Genomic DNA, 24,902 nt, shown 5'->3' with positions numbered 1-24,902 from the left:
AAAAAAAAAAAAAATAAGGTAGCTCTTCCACTCCCCTTCTGATGCCTCACACCCCTTTCACCCTAACCCAGGTGAGTAGCCCGATTAGAGTCATCAATCCCTCCTCATTTCTACTTTCATTTCTACTTTCTATAGGCTTTGCGCTCACCCCCACTGGATGTTTCCTTTTTCACCCAGTCTTTCTGGGCCACAAAGGGACCGTTTCTTTTGACCATTTGCCGGGACCATTAGCAATTTCCCCAGCTTCCTCTTGATGCGTTCCCTCGCTGGTCTCTGCTCATGTTGCGGGTGCACCGTATGTGGTAATGCGATGTTGCCACCCTTCCCAGGAAAATAATAGTCCAAAGGGAAAGGTCCATTTGTATTTCACCTGCACTCGTGCCAAGGCCTTGACCGCAGGACCCATCATTCTTTTTTTTGCTAATGTTGACTTTGTCAAGTCTTGATACTGCTGGATCTCGGACTCATTGATCTTTATCTCTGGCCAGTTGCTAGTATCCGCTCTTTCTGGCAATACAACTGCAGCACCACCACCATGTCTCTCAGTCTGGCACCCAGTTCAGTGGATGCTGTCCAACTGAATATCTGTCCAATTCTCAATCTCGAACAAATCTGCAAAAACCTGCTGTGCCATCTACTGCAGGTCCTTTTCTGCTACTCCATCCGATGGCCCTTTTATACTTATATTCGATCTTCTCGAGCAGTTTTCCAGGTCTTTCTAAGTTTTGCATGACCCTCGCTAGCTGTTCCACCAGAATGTCAATTTTCCGAGTGTCTTCCACTATTTCTTACAGGGCATTTTCTGCCGCATCAGTCCGTTCCTCTAAATTTGCTATGTCGCCTTTTACCTCTTGCAGTGGCTGGGTTAATTCCATATGTATAATGCTCAATTGTAATTGAAGTGTCTCAGTATTTATCTCTGTAAATTCTTGAAAACACTTTCTGAAGACCACCTTGGTGACAGCCTGCTCCATTGCCGAGAGCGACATTCCCTCTGACTCACCTTCACTTGGGGACCCTTTGTCACTGGCTGTGCCCACTTCCCCTTCCTTCCTCCAGAGCTTCTGTATGTTGCCTTATTGTGCCTTTCTCGAGGGTTTGGGAGTGGGCTGAATTTCTTTATTCTTGTTCCTCGACATTGGGAAGGACTCTGCTGGTGGGCCTTCTGTAAAACGGTGGTTATACACATGAAGTTGTCCACCAGTTTTCACCGCCTGACACTCCCACCTCAGATGCGTGTGCATCCAGTCTTCCACGTGGCGTTACTTAAACCTGCCCCAGCATCCATACGCCATTACAAGAAACTCCTTTGTGTTATATGCAGGGCAGGGGATTGGCGGGCTGTAAAAACCACCCTGAGCCAAAGGAAGACCAGGAAACTACATCACCCAGAAGGCTTGCGTGGCCACAAGCCTTCTGGGTCCTCCAGGACAACGTCCAACGCATCGCCGCCTGTGCTGGAGAACACGAGAGAGTGAGGCCGTGTATCCAGAGGGCTCCTGCAGACCGCCATCTTCGGGGCCATTACCCACCTGTGACAGCTGCAGGCCCGCGTTCTGCAACAGATAAGTGCATTTGCTTGTACGCATGTTTTACAAGCATAATCTTTGGCAAGTTTAGGATAAAACGCTTGTGCACGTAGCGTTCGAGCAAGACAGCTCTTTAAGAGCATTGTGTACGGGAGTAACTAAGTGAACACAAGCAGCGATCGGACAACACAGCTCTTCCACAGACTATAAGAAGAGGCATAACGGGCGGAGGTGCTCACAGCTGAAGGCAGCTACCGAGCACTGTAGAGTGATTGTTGGAGAAACGGCACCATAGACCAATTGTAGCATGTTTAATAGCCCGCCGGCAGAGGCGTCGCTAGGGGGGGGTTAAGGGGGCTATAGCCCCTGATCTTTTGGTTGTAGCCCCGGATAGAATCTCAGGAGCTACAACCAAAAGGCTAGCTAGCCCCCAGTCCCGACAGTTCCGATATTAGCTTAGCCCCGGGTTTTTTCCAGACCTAGCAACACCCCTGCCCGCCGGAGAGCGGGATCATTCATTGCCACGTGTGCATGTACAGATTCATTTTTCTAACCGATCCACTACCTCTTCCTATCCCTCAATCCAGTGTCCCTAAATCCCCCTACCTATCCAATCCAGCGGACCCTAGCCCTCTTTCCCCGGCGGGTCAAAGAGGCCTCTGCTAGTATACCTTCCAGGCACCAAGACCCAACGGGGAGGTGAGATGTATGTGCTACCTCCACGCAAGATCTGAGCAAAACCTAACATTATCTTTATGCCAGGAATCCTGACAATGGCAAATGCGTAGTGGTTACAGATCACTCGATGGGAGCTCCTGCAGATGATAAACACCACCATAAAGGATTTCAATGCTTTCAGGGAAAAACTGAGGGCAATAAGATTGATGACCCTCCAGAACAGATGTGTCCTTCATATGATCACAGAAATGGATGGATGAGTTTGCGCCAAAATCGGAGAATCATGTTGCACATTGATACCTTCTCATGATGACGAGAATGGGACCTTGACGAAACTGTGCGACAAGATGGGAGATGAGACAGAAGATATTGCAGATGACAGCTGGTTTGCGTCCATCTTCTCATGGGTTCCACAATGGATGGCGAATATCTTCAAGCTCCTGGGAGCAGTACTGGTGATGATAATATTTGGATTCTGTGTGATCAGGATAATTATCACACAGTGCAAGAAGACAGCAGAGAAAGCAGTAGGAATGAAGATCATGATTGATGTCGAGTCAGGGTTTGGACCCAAGGAGTTGACAGATGAAGAGATCAGAAAATATATAGAGGCCAGCATCTTAGCACATGAGGGAACAAAGTTCCTGCATCCAAGAAATCCCACGAAGTATGTGGGACCATGGAGTTACTGTAATACAAGGGGACAGTGCAGTCACATGACCTGGAGTGTTGATTAGCATGTAAAATCAGCAGGATCCCTGAAGGGAGTAGTGAAGATCTGGACCCCAAAGAAGCACTTCTTCAAGAAAGGATACCAAGATATGGAGACTGGTGAAAGAGTGGGCGACAAATCAACCAGAGGGGGGAGTGTAGCGGAGCAGATGAATGACTCTGCAGCAAGTCCCGTCCCCCATCCTTCCTATATGTTGGAAGCCGGAAATTGTGACATGCGCAACATCATTGATGGTGCCTATTCTATTAAGAGCCTTTGAGACAAGATATCCGTTGAGAAGTCCCTATGTGATGTACCCTCATAGAGAGGACAATCTCTTGGAGGAGGTCCCCGAAGGAATATGAAGATGTGAAGAAAAGAGGCTGGTGATGTCACAAGAAATGAGTGTGATGCACTGAGAAGAATGGTCGAAGAAGAAGTGGCATAAACCTTATGGAAGCTGATGACGAAGTAAAGAATAGAGAAGTCTTTCATTTGCGGAATGAAGATTGCACGTGTGAAGAACACTGCAGAAAAGGCAAGACATTTTATAACTGTACAGATGCTGTAATGTAGGTAGATTAAGTAATCACAAGTTTGGCTATACGTAGTGAATAGACTGCAGGTGGCACTGCCATTATATAGAATTCTGAACATCAGTTTCACATATTTAGTAAGCTCAGAGCCGTGAAGAAAGAAGGAAGAAGGATCGGAGGGCTGTGTCGCAGCATCAAAACAGCTGAACATCGAGGAAAGGCCTGGAATAGCTATCTGGCCTGGTGTCAAAGGATGGAGCAGCCAAGAACTGGTTTTCCTTGAAGAACAGTGGACGTGAGAAGCTAAATCCGCCCTTGTTAAGGTGCGAGGAAAGAACACCATGAGTGCCAAGACAATTAAATGCTGCAAAATAGGCCAAAATACAGTCTCCTGTCATGTGAGTCAAGGGTGAAAATAGGAGTGGATGGGCAGACCTGAGTTACGATAAAGATGTGCCAATACTCCCTTTTATTCTCAGGAACAGTGATACTTTGCAAGGCCAAGTTCAAAGACAATCTGAATGGCAGAAGGCATGAGCAATGAGAGATGTAGGGCGAATTGGGTGGGGAGACATAGTGACGTCTACCCACCAGCAACTGGGCTATCAGCTTACATGCTGCTAGCGAGCCGAATGTTCCAGAAGGGCACGAGCGTGCCAACCAATTGTAGAAGGCCATATATCGAAGGGCCTTATAGTTTGAGATCCAATGCTGTACTGTGTATCTAGTAACTGATGAGGATGACTTGCACTTGGGGTGGGCATAGGTTGTCCACCTGACTGTAGACACCCAATAACAACCCGATCCCCTAAAGAAAGTATACTTGGATGTTTCCCTTGAGCCTATCACAATCCCGTGAAGGTTTTCTTAGTTTGCCACGTAGTATGATGCCACTTATGACGAATGTTTAGTACTTAAGTGTGTTTTTTATTTGCAAAATGATTGAGAGCACGATTGAACGCCCGTTGATATCTGTTGTAACTCCCTGTTTTAGACAATTGAAAATAAAACAGTCGGAGGAGACATTTTGCCAAATTTCCTGAATCACTCTTATTATTTGATGTAAGAGTTATTCTGCATTCCCATCCTTGTATAACGTGTTACAGATTTAAAAGGGCCCATTTGTGGGTTCAATATGCTAAATAATTCCTCAAACACCAGACCCTGCCATAATATGATTAGTGCATACTCATATACCTAAGTAGAGCCATCTTGTGCATGCCAGGCTAGGAACAGTGACCCCAAGAAATCTAGAGCCTCACAACCCTACGTGCTGTCATTTTGCCAAGTGGAGCCACAATTGCCAATGTACTGCCCCCTTATGATTATCTAAATGATTTAGTTTATTTGTGCTTTTATTGGCAAACTGAACTGAATCACTTATAGGTGATCTCAATTTTAAAAGTAAAAAATAGGCCCTATGGGATAACATGATTTGCTCAGTATCACACGTTTCAGCCTAGGTGACCTGTTTCGCTGTCCCCAGTTTACCTATAAGACAACCTCTCCTACCATGCTATCTTCAGTTTTACATCAACTTACTTGCGTTTCTGTATTTTCTTTCATGATCTGAAACTGTTGTTTGCATTTAATAAAGTGAATATGTGGAGGACCAAATCATGCTTTAAATCAATCTGAACATATAAAAGAAAGCTTTATTGAAAACTGTTAGGTAAAACAGATCTGAATTGTTTTGATGGAATGCAGAATACACACTGCTGCTAGCAGCAGGCACTTAATTCACTGAGCTATTTTCATTCCTTTATCTATTCCCCATAAAAGGGGTAATTTCGTAAATCTGCAAACCTACAAAGATAGAAGTGCTTTACACAGTTTACAATGAAGTGTCAGCTAAGTAATACAATCTCACACTTAGGCAAATTGTGTATTAAAGTATTGCTCACACAATCGTATTTAAAATGTACTTAGAGGCATACAGCTCACTACACAATAACAATTCTGTCATTTGCTACTTTGGAAAATATTTAGTTTCTTTGACACAAAGGATAAAGCATGCGCCCTTTCGGGAATTTCTTGCAGAGGTGGTGGTTCCCACTGTACAAGCAGGCATACTTTGGAGAGGTGCATGGCACCGAGGGCCGAAATCGAAGTGATTTATTTCACGCAGAAGTGCTCTTCCCTGAGCAATACACCACGCTGTGACATCTAATTGTGACTGCCAGGAGGCCAGGGGTGTAGAGACGATGCCAGGGGTACCAATGAGATTGCCAACGGTAGAATCTGGCTCTAGTACAGTGGTATTCAAACTGTGGGTCGCGACCCCCTAGGGGTCCGCGGGTGCATCCCAGGGGGGCCCTGAGAGCTCAGCATGAAAAAAGATTTTTTTTTTTTTTTTTTTTTTTAGATTGGAAGAAATGGGCAGGGGTGGCCCACATGGGCGGGCTGAAGCATGAAACTGTCTCAGGCAACAATGGAAAAGTGGCCCACAGTTGTAAATGGATATTCATTCCTTTAGTCACAGACTGGGCCTCATTACTACTATGGCGGACCAGTAACAACGGTGCTGGTAAGCTACCGGCACCGTTGCTACCGTTCCGCCATAGTAAGAGTTGTGCTCGTAGGTGCTTGACAGCCCCCGCCAGGTCTGACCTCAGCTCGTCGGATGCACCAGCACCGTTATTAACGGTGCCGGTGCATCCGAGCTCCCCATTCCCATTTGAGCCATATGGGGCTCAAATGGGAATGGGGATCTACCGGCACCTTCGAAAGGGCAATTATCATGTCCGCCTAACTCGGCATGACCTGGTAATTGCCCATTCGCGGGTGCCAGACCCGGATGCAACTCCAGTGGCAGCCGTGCCGGTTTTACCGGCACAGCTACCGCCAGAGTAGTTATGAAGCCCACTGTTTTAATAGTACCCAAAGGGGTGCTTTGTGTTAAAATGTAAGTAAATTGTGATATATTCAGCAACAATGGTCAACATTACTAACTGCATAGTTAAGTAACTCATCAAAATGGTCCACATTGGCCAAAATGGTGGCCCATTTTGATTGGCCCAAACTAGCATTTTACATTTTTGGTACAGGCATTGCCCTATAGGCCTGTCCGAGCCTGGCGGCTCATCCATAATGGCAAGAGGCGCCCACCCAGTGTCCCCTCACCCATTATGGAGGAGCTAAGGTGCCAGCCCAGTGAAACAGTGAGCACTCCCTCAGCTGCTTTATCCAGCTAATGGAGTGCTCCTGGGCTGGCTGAACTGTCAAAGGGAAACACTGTTTCCCTTTGACAGTTCAGTTTAGTTCCCCAGCCGCACATGCTCACTGAGCCATGCAAGTGCTGGGGCGTTTTGCTTCGCCAGCATTGCATAGCTCATTGGAAATGCTGGCTGGGGCACTGCATGTCTGTATGTCCGAGGGGGAGCTCCTGCGCCTCCTCGCACATACGGACAGAGCAGCTGGAGCAGGCCGTTTCAGCACCCACACACAGGCCAATGCAGAAGGTACGTTTATGTTCATTGTTTTTATTTAAACATGTGTATGGATGCGTTATGAGTGAGTGTATGGTGATGGATGCTCATGTGAATGATAGAGTGATTGCTGTATGAATGTGCAGCGCCTTGCATATACACATAATCATGTTCATTGTGTTAGGACCAGTGGGGCCCAGGGGACAGGGATGGTATCTTTTTACCGGACATCTATCATTCAAAACCCTCTGCCTTGTCCACAAGGCTTTCTGGGGCCTGGGTCCAAAATACCTTCAGCTATTCCTCCGCAAATACCTCCCCTCTCGAGCTCTTCACTCCTCTACCTCCAACTCCCTCAGGGTCAGTCGTTTATCAAAGAAACGAGCTGGGGGTAGATCTCCATCTTCGGCTGGGGCCTCCCTCTGGAACAGCGCCCTGCCACTCTAAAACTTGAGGAGAACCATATTTCTTCCTGCACTTATCAGACCTACCCTGTCTGCTGCCTTAAACGTAGCACTTGCAAATTGCTGGCTGCACTACCACTGTTTGTTGCCTTTATTATTTATTTATTGTTATTTATCTGTTTCTCCTCTGCTTCGCACTTTCCACTTCTCCCCCCTTCCATGCACTTTTCCCCTCACACTTGCGCGTTCTCAATGTCACTGGGCCTAGTAAGATCGCTGTTTTATTCTCCTCTGTTCCCCTCCCTTGCCTTGTCACGCTCTGAAACACTTGTGTACGAGCGCGATAGAAATAAAATATCAATGCCTGCCCCCTGGACTCCCAGCAACAATTGCAAACTGTTTGGCTATTTACCCATTTTTTGTTAAAAGTATGCTCTACAATGCAACATTTTAACCTATTATTTAAAAAAAAATTCACAGGGGGAAACCCCCCCGAACCTCCCCTTAATGCCCCTCCACTTAAAAAAGATTCACCAGCCGCCACTGGCCCTCAGACTGTGTTGGGAACGGGATGGGGGAACCGAGGGACTATGGTGGGAGCACAATGGGCGGGAACCATGGGATAGTGATGGGAGCAGAGTGGGGAGAGCCCTGGGTGTGTGATGGGGTGGGGAGAGACCAGCGACTGGGTAGGAGTGGGATGAGGGAGCCCAGCGACTTTGATGGGAGCAGGTGACGGCGCGCAATATATACTGTCCATTTGGCATTTCTGGGGGGTCCCGACCTGCCCAAATTTTGCTCAGGGGGGCCCTGGCCAAAAAAGTTTGAAGACCACTGCTCTAGTAGATTCCCCCAGTTGACCTCCATGTGCAAGGCTTTGGCCATGGGGCTCGGAAAACTGAGCCATTAGAGATATGCAGTCACTGGGGTTATAAAAGTCCATACAAGAAAAAACAAACTCCTATCGTGATTCATAAGATCCTGGAGCCTTTGCTGCTAACCAGGATCTGCTGTGGTTGAGGAAGGGGGAGGCAGGCTGTCCAAGCACCTATGATCTGTCTTCAGCCGGTTCCCACAAGCACCTCGCCCCAAACTCAAACAGGCCTGCCAGGCAGCCTCCCTCCCACAGCCTTGGAGCATCCTCTGCTTACATGTTCAGGTAAACTGGACACCACCAAGCCACTCCCAGCAGCGAGTGGGGGTGAGGCATCTTGGGACATCAGCCAAGGTGTCCTTCTATAAAACCTCCGTCCCAGCATTAAGGGAATCGTTCCTCTCCAGACAGCCAAGCAAGATGGGCATAGGCAGGGGGGTCCAGCTGCCCATATGGATCCTGATATTAGCAGCCACCTGCTTCCAGCAACACGGTAGGAAATCCTGCAACGTTGTGTTGCCATCTAGGGCTTAAAGCAAGCTTTGCGTTGCACAGATAACTGTTATGTTAGATTGTTCTGCTTAATTTATTTGAATCTGTATATCGATGTGTATGTGTATCACTTATGTTCTTATTACTTGCATATAGAGTATATATGCTCAAATGTTGGTACCTATATGTGTACTCATAATATATGTATTTAAGTGTGCAATCCTGGGTCTGTATTTGTGTGCGTTTGTATCGCTTATATAAGTATGACTTATATACACATTATATGTGTTTACATGCACGTGTAGTGTATTTTGAATATATGTATCTACGTGTGTGTGCGGTGTTTCTATGTAAGGGACTTGGCTAGATTGCCTCAGACGTCTGAAGGATGATTCAGTCCATTAAGGGCAAGGCATAGATAACTGGCATGGTGGGGTTCATCTCGAGCAGAGCTACCTGACCCATGGGCATGAATGTGACGGGGTGTAGAATGTAAGCTATCAGCTGAGTTTCCAGCGCTGTCTATTAGTGTTGTATCTAGACGGGAGCAATGGGCATGTACCCTATACACAGCAAGGCCATGAGTATCGGTGCTAATGGAGAGAAGGTGAACTGCACTGGGGCTGGATTTTCCAGTTTTGAAATATGTAGACATGACTTGTCACCTTTCTTTACGTCACCTCATGCCCGAATTGGGTATTCATGAATGCATTACGACAACCCCAATAGCCCAGCATTGCACTCTGCTTGCCGCCATTACATTCTTACCTCAGAAAGAGGCTGTAGGAGGGCTGGAACATGCACATTTTTTACTTCCTTCTGAAGGCAGATAGTTTGGATGTCCTGAGTCCATCTTTTGAGTTGTAGCCAGTTCTGCAGTTGTTTGGAGGGGGGGCATCCTCGGGTGTCTTCTTTATTGTGCCCCCGAGGTGCAAAGGAGGAGGAACAGATGAGAGTTCAGTTGATCTGGGGCCAATTACTCTCCCTCTGAATCCAGGTCCCTTAATCGGCCGAAACCAGTACTGTTTAGAAAGAGCAAACCAGATAATTAAAGTCCATTTACGGAGGGGATAGTTACGTCTGCAGAGGTGGTGTCCGAGGTATGGCTGTCCACTCCAAAGGCAGGAAATTGGCAGAACTAAAAGGAAACATATGCTCCATTACCAACCTGCATGAATGCAAGAGACAGAATCATACCAAAATGTTGCCACAATTGTGCCGACATTACTAACACTGCGCCTGAGCGCACTACAAAGGTCCTGACCCCCAATACTGTGCCCAAGTGGAGCAGGGTTGCAGGGGTGTCCCCGCTCTCCTTGGTCGCAGTAAAGGGAGTCGGGGTTGCAAGGGTGTGCTCCACTTACCATTACGGTAAGCAGCAGATGAGGAAAAAATTAACGCAGTGACGTCAGCACTGCCCCACATAAGCGCAGGAACTGACGCTGCAGCGGTACAAGGCAGTCGGCAGCGCACACAGAAGTGTGCCGCAGTAAAGGTAAGTGGGGGGCTGGAGTGGTGCGGGTTGGAGGATTGCGGGCCGGGGCATGCAGGCAAAAGTGATCAATCTGATCACTGCACAGCGCCGTAATTGTAGGCAACATTTTCATCGGCAGATTTACGGGCAACGCAGTGATCACATAAATTCGAAGAGACAAGAGAGTGACAAGAGATGAGGCAATTTCTCTTCGAAGGGTCATTTATTTCCCTTGTAATGTCCAAGGGTGATGGTAGGGTGATAGGATGGGTTCTGTTTGCAGGAACACCTGCAGAATCATGACAGGAAAGGCAAAGAGAGCCTTCCAGAAAATCAGGAGCTTAGAAAAGCATTTGGGCGACGGTAGAGCTTACAGTTGGGGCTCTACTGAGAACAATGGGTTTCACCCCACGATTGTGCCACCATTCACAATTTCCAGCATGAAGGTGGTTCAATATTTTTGGCAGGATAGTGCCTTAGATCTTGGGAGGATAGCCCAGGGGCAACGTGATCATTTTGGAAGCAAGACGACGCGGGGTTAGAAATCTCTGGGTATTAAGCGCATTATCAATAACCAATTATAACTAAACGAGATTCAGAAAAAAGTTACTTTGTCAAGTGAATTGTCCCAGCCACAGCCCACTCTGGACTTTTCACATAGGATCGCTCAGATGCAGGGCAAGTTCTGAAATCTGTGGGGAAGGTGTGAAGTCAACAACGAGTATAGGGGTGGGTTCAGCAGGACAGTGAGCCAGTGAACTGATACAGCGCTAGGGAGTCGGCTTGTGGGCAAAATGTGCTTTCTCTTTGGAAAGGCCCTGCCGTTCACTTCCACCCCTTTCTCGGCCAGTATTGGGGTCCCAGGAGCAGGAAGTCGCCATTACGAGTGGTTTGCCTGAGAACCAAAGTAACAGGAGCTGGGAAAAGGGTAACTGTCAACATAAATGTGGTTGTTTCAGAGCAGTGCCCTTCATTTAAGGTGTTTGTCAGTAAAAAGGTTGTATGCTGGAGCAGGAAAAAGGTTGTATGCTGGAGCAGGGGAGTATCCAGCAATGCAAGAGTGGGGGGTGCGGGGGGGGGGGAGCGAAACACGAAAAAAGTCCTGCTACTTCTCCCTCAAATTAAGTGCACGCAATTCCATATGGTCTCATTCACGCCCACAAACCGCCCACCCCTGCCCCAATCTACCTTTTTGGTAACATTAGTGACAGATGGCATTTTAACACATAACACAAATCTAAAACTGCAAATCATTACAGATGCAGGTAATTCATCTATTAGAGTTCTGTCCAGGCGCTCTGGGACAAAATACATACAAGCCTACTAATTTGCATATGGATTGCACCAACAGAAGTGACTTCACAGAAAAGGACATTGCATTAGTCTTTGATACTTTGGAGGCACCATGGAAGTGACTTTAGAATAAGTTACCTTAAGTAAGGTAAGTGGCAAATAACTTTGTGTATCAAGATACCTAAATTGCACGATTGTTATATACGGAGCAACTCGATAGGCAGGCTTTCTAAAAATAACTGCATGATTTATTAACATACGCTCGGATGTAAAACACTTACAGAGCTGCAGATCTGCCCAGGATCACACACTTTGGTAAAATGGTGGAACTGGGATGTGGACAATTTAAGCAACTGACCACATCTGCACAGGTTTAGTTGATATAGATATTTATTAAGGTTTCCCTTTGCATGTCATGTGCTTAAATAATACTTTATTTGTAGCAGTGACTTGGAAGCAAAGCACATTACATAATATACTATCCTTTCATAATTAGCTTTACATTATATACATCATCATAGAAATATGTGGAGCAATAAGAGTATGGGTTTAGTTTTATTCTCCCCATTCTGCATGCAAAGTCACAATAGCACCATGCAGGTTAATGTGAGCCTATCAACCGCCCCTTGGGTTAAGCCATGGTCATTATTTTACTCAGGTATTAAGTTGTAAAAAAGAAAGAACACAAATAAATAAATAAAGCATGCAGCATTATGCACCCTTTCCTTCTCACTGCTGATCACCCCTCCAATGCACATTTCTAAAGGGACAAAAGTCCCTGCTAATAGTACCCCCTCCCTCCCATTAATGCCTAATGACTCACATTGAAATGCTCTGTTGACACAGCAATGTGCTGTGCAGAGCTCCTTAGGACATTGTCCTGGCATCAGGACACCTCTCCCATTCAGATAGAGTAAGGTATCCTGCTGCCAGGACAATGAGCGTGCTGAGCAGAAATTGTCCTGCCAGCGGGGCACCTTTGCTTCTTGAGGCACCCTCATTGAGGTGCTCAACGGGAGAAGTGTCTCGCTGACAAAAGTCCCCGTCAGAAAGTGCATGTGCAAGGGTGCACTATCTCACCTGGAATTGATTTGCAGGTCCTTTTGCAGCAACTGATGAATCCGTTGACCTTTTACACAATGTTGTCCCTCTAGGAAAAAAAAAAAGGATTAAACTCCATCATTGGTGTAAAGCATGTAACAGCATGGGGGATTATTTCCTATGTCCATGTGGCACAGGGCACCATCTTAAGATCCAGCGTGTGCTCCGTCTTCCTTAACCTCCAAGTAATTACTCCCGACCTCCCACGTCTACCACGACGTCCCGTTCTCAACGCTGCATAGACACGGAGAAAGACCTCGCGGTGTTATGTACCCCCAGGTGCTACAGACCTGGCACAGCCTACCTGGGCACCCGATCTGCTGCCAGCCATTAATGATTTAGGAGAAAAGGAAGTTTCTGACGAACAAAAGAATTGGCACTCTCAGAGTTCACATATTTCAACAAAGGTGCAGTGAAAGGAATGTATAAATACAGTGGAGTGCGCCGAGGGGGCGGGGTGGGGGTGCTGCGATGGGAAAATCCCTCTGTCCTGCCGAACATTCGTCAGCCTTCTGTGACAAACTGTACTTTCGCATTCTCACCCGGATGCTGGCACGACCTGCTAGCGCAAGTCACACAGGACGGCATGGCGCCACCGCCATAGGTGGTGCCGTGGTGGTGAAGTACTCCATGCAAATGGCAGGGAGAATACAGATGATTTGTGACACAAAGTTGCACAGCCAAACTCTACCCTGGACCTTTTAGAGTCATGCGTCGAACTCCCCGTCCAATGCAAACATAGCAAAGTCCTTCATTCCAACCCAGACTTGCTCCCACGAGGCTTTATGTTCCCAAACCACGCGTGGGCATCTGAGAGCTGGAGGGAGATCTTTGTACCACTTACATGCCACCCAAGGACACTCCTCCCTCCTTCTACTAACTCCAGGAAGAGCCCAAAGACGGCTCCCTTCTAGCAGACAAGAAGTTCACGGAAAGGGGCGGTTCTACCCCAAGAGAATGGCACTGTCAACAAAGGGTCCACTGGGGGAGCAAGCATGGGGGAGCTGAGCAAGGGATTTTTAATAACTTCCTTCAAGCATTATAGCTTTAATGCTGAATGACCCCTTAAACTGCCTATTTCACTTAGCTTTGGACAAAGCTGATCATCTTGCAGTATGCACAGCGCCCTTTGCCTCCCCTCATGTGTAGGCCTCTGACAGACACGCGCGCGCTGTATTGCTTCTGTTAGCCTCCAGCTCACAGGGCCCTTCTCAGGGAGAGGCAAATCCTGTGTTGATATTTCTAAACTGGTCCGCAGTGAGGCACTGTTTGCGCAGGCAGTGCGCTGCTGTTTGTCTCTAAATCCCGCCTGTGTGCTCCCTGTCTGCTGGGGCTTTACTGGCATTCTCTCTCGCTCAGAGAACAAGACTGTTTCACAATCAAGAGGCCGTGCCTCTAGTACAAACAGGGCACTACAATGCCCTCAAGTTACCAGGCTGGGCCCAGTCTGTTAAGAGGACGTCTAGCAGGAAAGGCAGTATTTATTTGGTGATGCACAGCAAATGGAGCGAAGTTATGTGTGTTTTTTATATCTGAAGGTTAACCCTTGATGTCTACCTAGATGCCAACCTAACCATGACAAAACAAGTAAACGCCCTTTCCTCAGCCACCTCCTACACAGCGAAGCTGATCTCCTTTAGCCGCAAATTCCTCACGCGAAAAAACTGCATCACCCTAGCGAGAGCCCTCATACTATCAACGCTTGACTACTATTATGTACTCCTCCTTGGCACTTCCAACACCAACTTGACCAAACTCCAACTCATGCAGAACAAACCTCTTCGAGCTAGGCATAAAGAAATCCGAGCACATCTCCAACACCAGAGAAAACAACCACTGGTTACCCATCAAAGCGAGAATAGTATTTAAAACCTTATGCATTACACATAGGTGCATCGCCAACACAGCCCCGAAATACCTTAACAACACAGTCACAAAAAAAACCTTCACCAGACCCCTTAGATCCAGCAACAACTCACTCCTAGAAGTCCCACGATTTAAAAGCTCGAGAGCAGGAGGCAGCAGCTTTAAAGTGCTAGCCCCCCAAACACTGGAATGCCCTTCCAACTAACATCAAGAATGAAGTCTCCCACAAGCAATTCAAAAAATCATTGAAAACTTGGCTATTCAACCAATTATAACCTACCCAGATAGCCCATCCGAACATCCCAACTGTGCGAAATTTACCAGATTCTCTATGCACTGTATTTTGTTTCCCCTCCCCCTTCCTCCTCCATTTATAATGTAAGATTGCAATAACAAACTGTAACTATGCCGTGATACCTCAGGGTTTGGGCGTACAACAAATGTAATAAAATAAATAAATAAATAATTGGACAGGAAGTGCATTTAATGCAAAGGCACCCCTCATCACCGTAGCATTTTTTTCAAGGAATCACTCCAACACAAAAAGTGCTTTCATTTTTCAGTGAACTTTTTAATCCCCAAGAGTTAAAGAATGTTCACAAGGAGAACCCCAAATGTAAAGTTTTCATTATCACAGATCCTCTGTGTCAGAATGGGAAGGTTGGTCCACTAGGGCGACTTAACAATGACCTTACTTTTTTAGGACAAGTCAGAAACACTTCAGGTGAAGCACCAAGGTGCACATTGATACTAGGGAGAGTTAGACGCAGCAGGCACATTTGTTGCTGAGCATTTGTATGTGGACAGGCATGTACGTTCAAATCCCATTACCGAACAGGCAGGTTCCACCACCTGAGCAAGCAGGGTGCTGTAATGCTTGAGCGTAGTTCGACTTAGATCCAAACGTTTGATCAGGCAGGAGGTATCAGCATCTGAGCAGGCCAAGCACCCGAGCGTATGTGCAGGCAGGGGTATCAGCACCTGAGCAGGGCAAGCATCCCAGCATCTGAGCATGCAAGAGGCAATGGCACCTGAGCAAGACTAAGCATCCCAACATCTTAGCAGGCAGGTGGTATCAGCACATGGGCAGGCCAAGCATCCCAACATCTGAGCAGGACGGGGGCATCAGAACCTGAGCAGGCCAAGCATCTGTGCAGGCAGAAGGTATCAGCACCTGGTCAGGCCAAGCATCTGAGCAGGCAGGAGGTAGTGGCACCAGAGCAGGCCAATCATCTCATCTTTTTTTTTTTATCATAGAGGTTGTCAGGGCATCTGTACAGAATATGGATCTCAACGTTTGAGCAGGCCTTGCATAACCTTCCCCTGAGCTGGTTGGGGTTGTCACTACCTTAGCATGGAAAGGGTTGTAGAACATGAGGGGGCAAGGTATGGAACACACAAGCTGGCACAGGGCTCGTGCAAACTCAGAACCAAAGCAGATAGGTTGTCTTGGCAGCTGTTTCTGAAAGGGACCCCCAACACCTCTGTGTCTCAATTATGGGTCAGTTAAAGAAGTCAAAGGTGTAAAGAAAAAATGTGTACCAGCATTTCAGCCATATCTTTATGAACAGCATGGTTCCCTCTGTAGTCACTACAATTCAGGTACGATAGATCAGTGGATTGAGTGCTGGCTGCTGTGATCTGTACGCAATCTGCATGCCGCAGGTTTTAATCCTTGCAAGGCCAGCTCAGCCTTTCATCCTTCTCAGGTCGATAAATGAGTACCACCTTCAGATGTGGGATTTTGTATGTAAATATGCTTTGGCGAAAGCGCTATATAAATAACATATCATCGTTATCATTGCAAGGTGGGGGCTGGGGAGGGGCAGTACTCAGGGGCTTAAGGTTACGGAAAAGACTGTCACTGGACAATATGTCATTGGATAGTATGCATCTGAAGGGCAAATAACCACATATTGAAGGAAGAGGCAGACATTTTGGCAAATGCCACGGCATACAGTCACTATAGAAAGGAACTATAACCTAACAGAGGAGCCCTTTCTTATTCCCTGCATATTGTGTATTAAAGTTCATGGATTCTTGAATCTGGAGGCAGCTCCCTCCACCTGATCCTCTGTGGATGGAGGAGGTGGGTGGGAATGTACTCTGCTAAAAAGCGATTGTTCAATAGCAGTGCACTTACTAAATGGTCCTCCCCCGGCCCCAGGAACCCTGCTCCTTTCCATGCAGCACTAGGTCGGCCATCAGTGTTGGCCTTCTACTTTCCTTTCTTATAACTGGGAAGTGATTTATACCGAATGCACTTAATGAAACCACAGTGTCAGGAGACACCCCCCCCCGCATCCTGGACTCCTTTACCTGTTCTCAATATAAGAACTGACCCATCAGGAAGGACACCAGATCTTAAGTGGTTTCATGTGTTTCTTTTCAGCCCAAGCAGCCGACGAGGAGCTTAGCCAGCAGTCCGACGATGCCGGGCAGTATTCTTTTGTTCAACAAGATGAGAACGGTAGGTCCCCCATTCCTTGTTCTTCATCGCCCTTGTACGCACAATCCCCCGGATATTCAGGTGATTGCATGCAAAGGGACAGCTCCCCAGTAGCACATCAATGGCTTCCATACAGGGTCATAGCTTACATCTGTACTAGTGGTGCTAGTGGTCTTGAATGCATATCTGATTCCCATAAGGGTAAAAGTAACAAATGCCTCACCCAGCAATTCTCTGATATTCCCACAGTGTAGACAGCCACGAAGTACAAGGCGCCTAGAATGTCATGAAATGGAAAGGTCTTAGACTTTGGAAATTGACATCCCCCTCAGACAGTGCAATCACATACCTTTCATGGTTGGTGACCCCAGAGCGAACAGGCAGAAATTGACAATGTGTAGTTCGTACGAAGATACAAATCAATTATGGAGAAGATGAATATGTGTTACAGTCGCTGCCTTCAGCGAAGTGGCAAAGTTTAATTCACACAACACAGCATACAGACTCCCCTCTTTCATTAAATGTAGTCAGGGACAAGACATTTGAGGAAAGTATTTCTGGGCGCATTTGATGGCAGAACTTTTCTCATCGAGAAGTGTTGCAAATCCCAGCGTGCTCCTGCAATCCTATCTACTGTAGGACTTTAGCTTCCAGAATGTAATGTGGATTGGACAATTGAACTCCAGTATACACCATCACAATAATGTGAGCAAGCATGACACAAGATGTTCACCTGCTTCCCTGCATCACCAGCCTACGAGCATGACATTCTTGGTGTATACTCATTACCGCCCTTTTGGCAGGTTGGGGGAAACAACTTCACTTTGAGGTCAGTCTGGCTTTTGACTGTTCCAAATATGCCTCACCAGACCGCGTGCTAGTGTGCTTGCTCGAGTAGCAGAAGAGGGATCTGGATCAGTGCCAGAGCCGGGCGGCCACCCCCTCTAAGTCCCCCTGGTGCCCTATTAACCCCGCCCCAGCACCAAAAGCTGCCTCTGCTACTGAACTGGATAGCACCCATGGTACACCCAACCACCTGTTTGGTTTACCTGAGACACTAATGATCAAGTGCAAGTATCGCTTCTATGTATATTTTACTTATGCCTTTCTGTTGCTTTTGTCAACCACCCCAGCTATTTCCCTTCAGTGGATCAAGGCCCTTTTTAGCGGTGTCACCAGGAAATGTTATCACTTGCACTCATCCCCTAGTCGCGCCACCTTCAATAATGCTCTGGTTTATTTATATATTTATTGTGCATTTGCACCCTAATGCCATCCTTTTATTTTGTTTCACTAGAATTACCCGAAGGAGTCACCTTGATTTCAACAGGTGCACCTAAACTGATCTCAAGGCGTAAGTATTTTTTTTTTGCTACATGTCGCTGCAGAACTTTAATTAAAAAAAGATGACATTGGATGAAGCAGCTATTTTAACAAGCACAGACTTCGCCAACAGCTTTGGATATTTTATAGGATATGTATGGGGATTTTCAAGACATTCACCATTTGTGGGCTGACCATCATATGCTCGGATACTCACATTAGTGACCATGTCTTTTGTTGATGGTTTGGGAATAGAGAAATGCCTTTTACACTATATGGGTACACTACTTACCCTGTGCCTCGGGGCATCATGCATGCCATAGCATTCTTTTATGTGTCCATCATTTTGCAATGCACTAGTTGGGATGTGGAAGGATACCCACGGCATGGAATACCTGAGCCCTCTCCCATGTATGTGGCAACAGCTGGAAAGCGTTGTCTGCAGCACCAATCAACCCTAACTATTGTGTTTTCTGGAGAGAAAAAAGTTGATGCAAATTACAAACCGTTTCGAATGCTTGTGCACGTCGGCTTATTTGACAGGCTTCACGAGCCAGGGCTTCAAAGCACTCTTATATCACAGCTGTGTCACTCAAGCCTTGGGAGTGAAGGGCCTGGTCCATTATGTGTCTGATTGGAATCAACGTTCCTTTTTCTAAACCACGTGATTCAAGAGTGAGAGAGCAACACAAGGGAGGGACGGACAGACAACCGTGAGAACTGACGATTGGAGATCCAGAAGCCTATGCACAGTAAAAGAGATACAGGCAGCTAAATGATGACATACTTTGAGGGCAGCCGGAGTTTCTTGGGACAACCATCAAGATAGCTAGAGTTGGGATTGGTGGCTATAATGGAGACAGGCCTGTGAATAGACAGAGTGATACAGGCATAGTCAGACAGATGTGCAGACAGGTAAGTGGGAGCATGTTCATGGATGCCACCACGATTCAGCATCAATGTGCAAATTGTTAATCATGTGTATCCCAAAATTATCTTGCGGTTTGATTCAGACTCACCAGGAGCACATAGGGACTTCCACAAAAAACGAAACTGTACTCAAAATTGAGGATGCCTCTTTGTGATAATGGAAGCTGCTATGTATCGTTATAGAAACTAGGTACAGGCAATTGGTTGGAAATAGAACCATTTTTTTCTTTGGCAGATGATGTTGCTAGTGATGATGTATTGGTCTATTGATGAGAACCATTTTTTTTAAATAAAAACGTGTATTGTATTTGTTTGAATTATTTTATTGCCATTTTTTACCACCACCACTGCACTGATCCTCGTAACACACCCCTCCCGTCCAATATTGCCTGACCCCAACTCACCATCTACATTTTAGGGGTATTATTGAATTAAAAAAATCGAGGAAATAAAATTCGACTAGCTGCTATTTAAGCAACAGACCCACTGCCCATGCGTTGTTACTTTAGAAATTAGTTGAATATGTGACTCATTATTAAAGACTATTGAATGTACTCAGTAAATGAGTTACTATCGGTATCATTCCCTTGGGGCATCCTTAACAGTCGTTTTATTTGACTGTAGTTTTGTCTTTACCAAATGGTTCAATTTAGTCTTAAAACCCATTGTTATCTTTTGGGGTTTTGGTAACCGCATACATTCCCCTGTAACTCCCAGAGGTTGCAAAATCATAGGCCCTAACTGTGGGCTACTTTCCATTCAAGAGGGATTCACAGATACATGTAACTTTATTGTGATCTCTGATAAGCGCTATTGTGCCCCCTCGCAAACTGCCTAAGAGGTTAAGAAAACTCAGACCTGGTGTATTTGTAGAACTATCTTGGTGAGGCTAAAGAGAGAGGCATTGGTAGCTGGGCACAGGTAGCAGTGGAGATCATCAGCACCACTCGCATGCTTCTAGCTCTGGAGAGACCTACCAAGGCAGCGGACGTGCCTCACACTATGCTTTGAATCCACAGCTCTTATCAACGCACACAATGACCAGGTTTGCAGCACGTGGGGCAACTTCCACTTCAAGACCTTTGATGGGGAGATCTATCACTTCCCCGGCACCTGCAACTACCTCTTTGCCTCCAACTGCAAAAGCTCCTACGAGGACTTCTACATCCATTTCCAGAGAAAAATCGTGGAACACGTGCCAACGATATCCAAAATCACAATGCATTTGGAGGGCGAAACCATTGAGATCGGAGAGAGCATCATTTTAGTCAACAAAAAGCAGTAAGTTTGATGCTTTCGGTGCAGCCATGATGGTTCGGGGAGAGGTTTAGTTGGAGCAGGAGTGTTCATCATAGGCACCTCTTGCTGTTTTTACACCATCACTCATTTTGATCCCCATTTGTATCATTTTATAACTTCATTGGACCTTTAGCTAGTGGCAGCAGAATTTGTATAACACTAAATGCAGAACATTGGGCGCATGCAGCATTACCTTAACTTAGCCTGAGACCTTACGCATTGCGCGGCCACTGCTGCTAGCATCATTTCTCTTTCATAAGATATATCGTTTGTGTACTTTTGTTTTTATCGACAGTTTTACAATAATAGAAACACTTCACAATTTTGGTACCTCATAAGGTATCATTAAAATTAGGTAAAATAGAAAGGCATTATAAAAAAGGGTGAGAAGTAGCATACAAAAATCATTTGGGGGTGATGATCCGAAATACTTAAAAATACAATTCAATCCTTTTTCATCAAGGGCACATTTAGTGGAACACAAGTGCCTGTGAGTCTCCTGGGCTGCAAGGGGGGCCTTCTGTTCCTTGGGTGAGGGCAAGGAAGCTCCACATGGGGTTGACATCATACTCTGGGTTTTTCCTTTGATTCCTTTTGGGTGCAAATCTCTGCTGATCCGACCCAGAGCACGAGTTGGCCAACACACCTCCTCTAGAACGGTGCTAGGGAGAGAAGCAAGTATTTTCAAGTCGAATAAATGGGGGCTAAAAAGAGCATACCATGCAGGGCATTGTGATTCGCCATTGTGGTGAAAATTAATGGGGTAATCCTCTTCAGGGTGTGTTTCTGTTATTTGCTCCCCCTCCAACGAATTGTGTGTCCTCTTGTGTAGTCAACACTTCACTTATTAACACAGAGTCTCTTTCTCTCTATCTCCCTTTCACCACCAACAAGAGTTACCATGCCACACAGCCACTCTGGACTCCAGATGGAGAGGAATGGCTTGTACCTCAGAGTGTTTTCCACGAAAGGAATAGATTTCATGTGGAATGAAGAAGACATGATGGTGGTAAGAATTATTTTCTATATCAGTCCCAGCACTGCAGGGAAGAGAACTCACACTACTCACTGCTTTTGGTGCCAGGTTATTCCTGGTCATGAGGGACACCCTACTCCAATTCTGGGCTTTGCTATTACCTTAGTTTTTATTTCAGTCCAATTTATCCAATTGAAGTGACCCAACACTGCAGCTTCCAGCAATTGACGGAGAAGTGAAAGCCCAGTACTGTTATATTGTGTCCCTACTGACATGGAGTCATCTGGCAACCGTACTCACAGCAGTGGTATGAGATGAGTGCATCAGACCTTGAATGTGAGTCTGTCACATGCAACCTTCTGGAAACTGTTTTGAGGGGCTTCTATTATGCCACTAGTATTACCACCGTAGCACAAGTCTGTCTCTAGACGCACAAATGCCTTTGTGTAATAAACATTTTGAACACTTAGATATGTCACTTGCCAGTTGTTTCTCCATAACTAAATCCCACCCACCCTGATCCTAAATTGACCCATTGTTGGCCCGATGAACCCAAAGCTATTTCAGGACTGGTCACACAAACCTACCTCACAATAAGCACTTGAATCCTGCCCTGCTGGACCTTTACAGGTTCTTGAACGAGGAGCCACACACAGCACTTCCAAAACACTTGGCACGACTGGTCTGGAGCATACTCACCTGTTCCAGATCAGGGTTTTACCAACACAGCTCTTCTTAAGCACATGCATGCTGCAATGTGTCCTTCCTGCTCTCTCACAAACCCAGTTCCATAAATCCCCCTACATCCTGGCGCGCACCCCCTGTTATTCCAGTACTGTGACAAGAAGACGAGTCTGACAATCCTCTCCAATCCCAACCAACAAACCCTCTGACAGTTCGAATGCTGGAAGCCACGCACTACTCTGTTGCATATGTTTCCTGACCTGAAGTTTCTCCTGCTTTTTCATTTGAAATATCTAAGGTTCTTCCATTATATCCCGGCGGTACTGAGGTCTTTGTTTCCATTGATCGTGCATCTCATCCTTAAGTCGTGTCTCAATTATTCATGATGGCCTTTAGACTTGAATTCTGCCACTGCATGAGTGTACCCATAAACCTTCATTTTTAGACTTGGGAAGAATGTGTCTGTAGCACTGAAATTCACAAAGCCATTTTAATGTAAATTGATCAGGACTAGTCGAACCTCCTCCAGTTGTTCCCACTGGGGTTCAGTACCACGTGGTCCTCTGGATGTCAAATAGGGCAAATCCTTCCCTTGCAAATCCACCCGAGTGATAATCTGATCCTCTCACTTGTTTGATTGGTCTTAGAAAATGATGACAGATCAATGTAAATCTTAGTGGCAGTGCAAGGTTTCTACTGAGTTTGGTACTACCATGAATCTGGTGCTCCAGGCTTACACAGAACCATCTGGAATGAACACAAAATTGTACATTGTGTCCTATGGCACCCACCCTTACATCAATTACCCACCCACTTATTAAAAGTGTATTTAAAGTTTCCTTTAACATCTTCTAAAAGTTCAATAAACTTGTACACTAACTTCTAGTTTGTTTAGTTTGCATTTTTGTTTGAGGATTTTTTTATCAATGGGATTGTGTTAAAGTCTTTGTATTGTAGGTGTTATGCATCCACGCTTAATGTGTTTTCTCAAGCATATGTGCACTTCCGCTGAAGAATTCCAACAGTAAAAAGAAGGAAAGAAACAGGTTGGGAATCGCTTTAGGGATTTAACTGCCGTGGTGTAGAAATATTACCGCAACATTGCTGAATTTTGTCAAAAATGCTTTAGGTAGTTTTTCTTTGTCTACAATGAACATTTGAAACTGATTTATCCATATGAACATATGCATTGTAGGGTAGTTAGGAGCACGTTTAGATATGAGGATGAATGTGAAATATGTTTGAGGGAATGTTTTTCATTCGTATGTTTTAGACACGTGTAGAACACATTGCATTAAAAAAAGAAACTTTATAAGATGTAAAGGGACAATTCTAATAGGTGGACTGCATAGGACATAGTGTACATTTATTGAGATCAATCACATTAAAGCCATAAAGCTCATGCTGATGCAGAACTTGGGTGGGTAAACATTTTCCGACAACTACTGTGACAAATGTAAAATACATTTTCCAAGTCACAGCATTAGATGGGGGACATTTGCCTCTTCCATCCACCCACTGTTCCACCAAGCCATAGAGGTATTTACTGTTGTGTAGTGCTCTTTATTTTAACCCTTCTGTGTCACCATTTCAGTCTCTTCTCAGTATCACAATGGCTTACCCAACAGCGAAGTCCCTGGGACAAGGCTCTGGCCCAATGTTTATCAGTTGACCCGAATGAATTCTTGTTCTCATAAGCAGCAGCCACAATTACCTCACAACCCATCTTCCTTCATTGCAGCTGGAGGTGGATGGGAAATATGCCAACACAATCTGCGGGCTCTGTGGCAACTTCAATGACATTTGTGACGATGAGTTTTACCTGAACGGTAAGGATAGGAACAACAGCCCTCGTATACCCCACCCAGGTGGGCAAAATAGGTTTTTGCCACAGGTGGACTCTTGAAGAGAAATTTGCAAGGTTATCAATAGAGTTTGATCAACAATATTAATCCCTGGTTGGGAGAACTCAAAGCAGTGTTATTACAGTATTAACGTCAGTGTGGCCCAATATCCCAAATATTTAGCTTGCGACTGAAGGACAAATAACACCAAGCTTGGATTACTTCAGTGAAATCAATGGCGCACACCTGTGGGGTCGATATCGCATTATCTTTGCCCTTTGAAGGCACAGATATCGAGATGTTTACCCACCTGGTCATTAAGTGTGCATGTTGGGAGTAAGTTGGATTGATTGAAGTGTTGCTACCATGGACACATTTAACTCCTTCACCTTCATTTTTGTGTAAGGTGCCAAGATGACCCCGAGAGAGTTCGGCAACCTTCAGAAGATGAACGGCCCTACAGAAGAGTGCAATGATCTAGAAGTCGAGCCCCTCAACAACTGCACTGACCATGTAAGAATTAGAATCCGCTCTCAAACAATATCTTTTTGTGATCTTTTCAGTGCAAAGGAAATAAGGCAAGCATTTTCCAGAATGTGTGCTTCTTTTCCCCAAGCAGTTATTTATTAGTCGACACGAGAGCGTGCACCCGGAGCCAGTCCGAATTCACATTCATATTTCTGCCGGTGCCTACCTTTATGTCCTGGTGGTAGAAGGGTTCATGTGATTCATGTGTCAGTGGGGATTGGCCACTTCCATCTGGTTTCTTGTCTCAGTTGCATCATGTGAGTCATTCTCGCTTCACCCAAGTCCAACCTGGATACCGTGCGCCAGTGTCCACCTTGAAGCTGTCCACTTGTTTAGTCTCACAGAGTGGCTACTTCAGTATAAGGCATTGCGTAATAAATGATATACCAGAATGCACTTCACCTCATAGACTTATTTGCAGCAACAATTCCAAGTTACAGGGTAGTGGGAAAACCTGTAAGTGCATGTGAACATCCTTTGCT

At 45.8% G+C, this 24,902-nt stretch overlaps 1 protein-coding gene across 1 annotated transcript in view; it reads left to right on the top strand.

Annotated features, from left to right (window-relative positions):
* Positions 1-8,571: 8,571 nt before the first annotated feature.
* The window catches only part of LOC138505064 (mucin-19-like), a 424,600-nt gene continuing 408,269 nt past the window's right edge, over positions 8,572-24,902 (top strand). The window contains exons 1-7 of the mRNA XM_069625388.1: positions 8,572-8,654; positions 16,780-16,857; positions 18,134-18,190; positions 20,109-20,370; positions 21,283-21,397; positions 23,790-23,877; positions 24,299-24,405. Coding sequence (XP_069481489.1) covers positions 8,582-8,654; positions 16,780-16,857; positions 18,134-18,190; positions 20,109-20,370; positions 21,283-21,397; positions 23,790-23,877; positions 24,299-24,405 — 780 coding nt within the window. The 5' untranslated portion in view covers positions 8,572-8,581. The remainder of the gene's footprint in view (positions 8,655-16,779; positions 16,858-18,133; positions 18,191-20,108; positions 20,371-21,282; positions 21,398-23,789; positions 23,878-24,298; positions 24,406-24,902) is intronic.

Source organism: Ambystoma mexicanum, chromosome 11, assembly GCF_040938575.1.
Source record: "Ambystoma mexicanum isolate Mex_15411 chromosome 11, UKY_AmexF1_1, whole genome shotgun sequence".
Taxonomy (NCBI): domain Eukaryota; kingdom Metazoa; phylum Chordata; class Amphibia; order Caudata; family Ambystomatidae; genus Ambystoma; species Ambystoma mexicanum.
The sequence above is the reverse complement of the archived record's forward strand: the minus strand, read 5'-3'. Positions and strand labels throughout refer to the sequence as shown.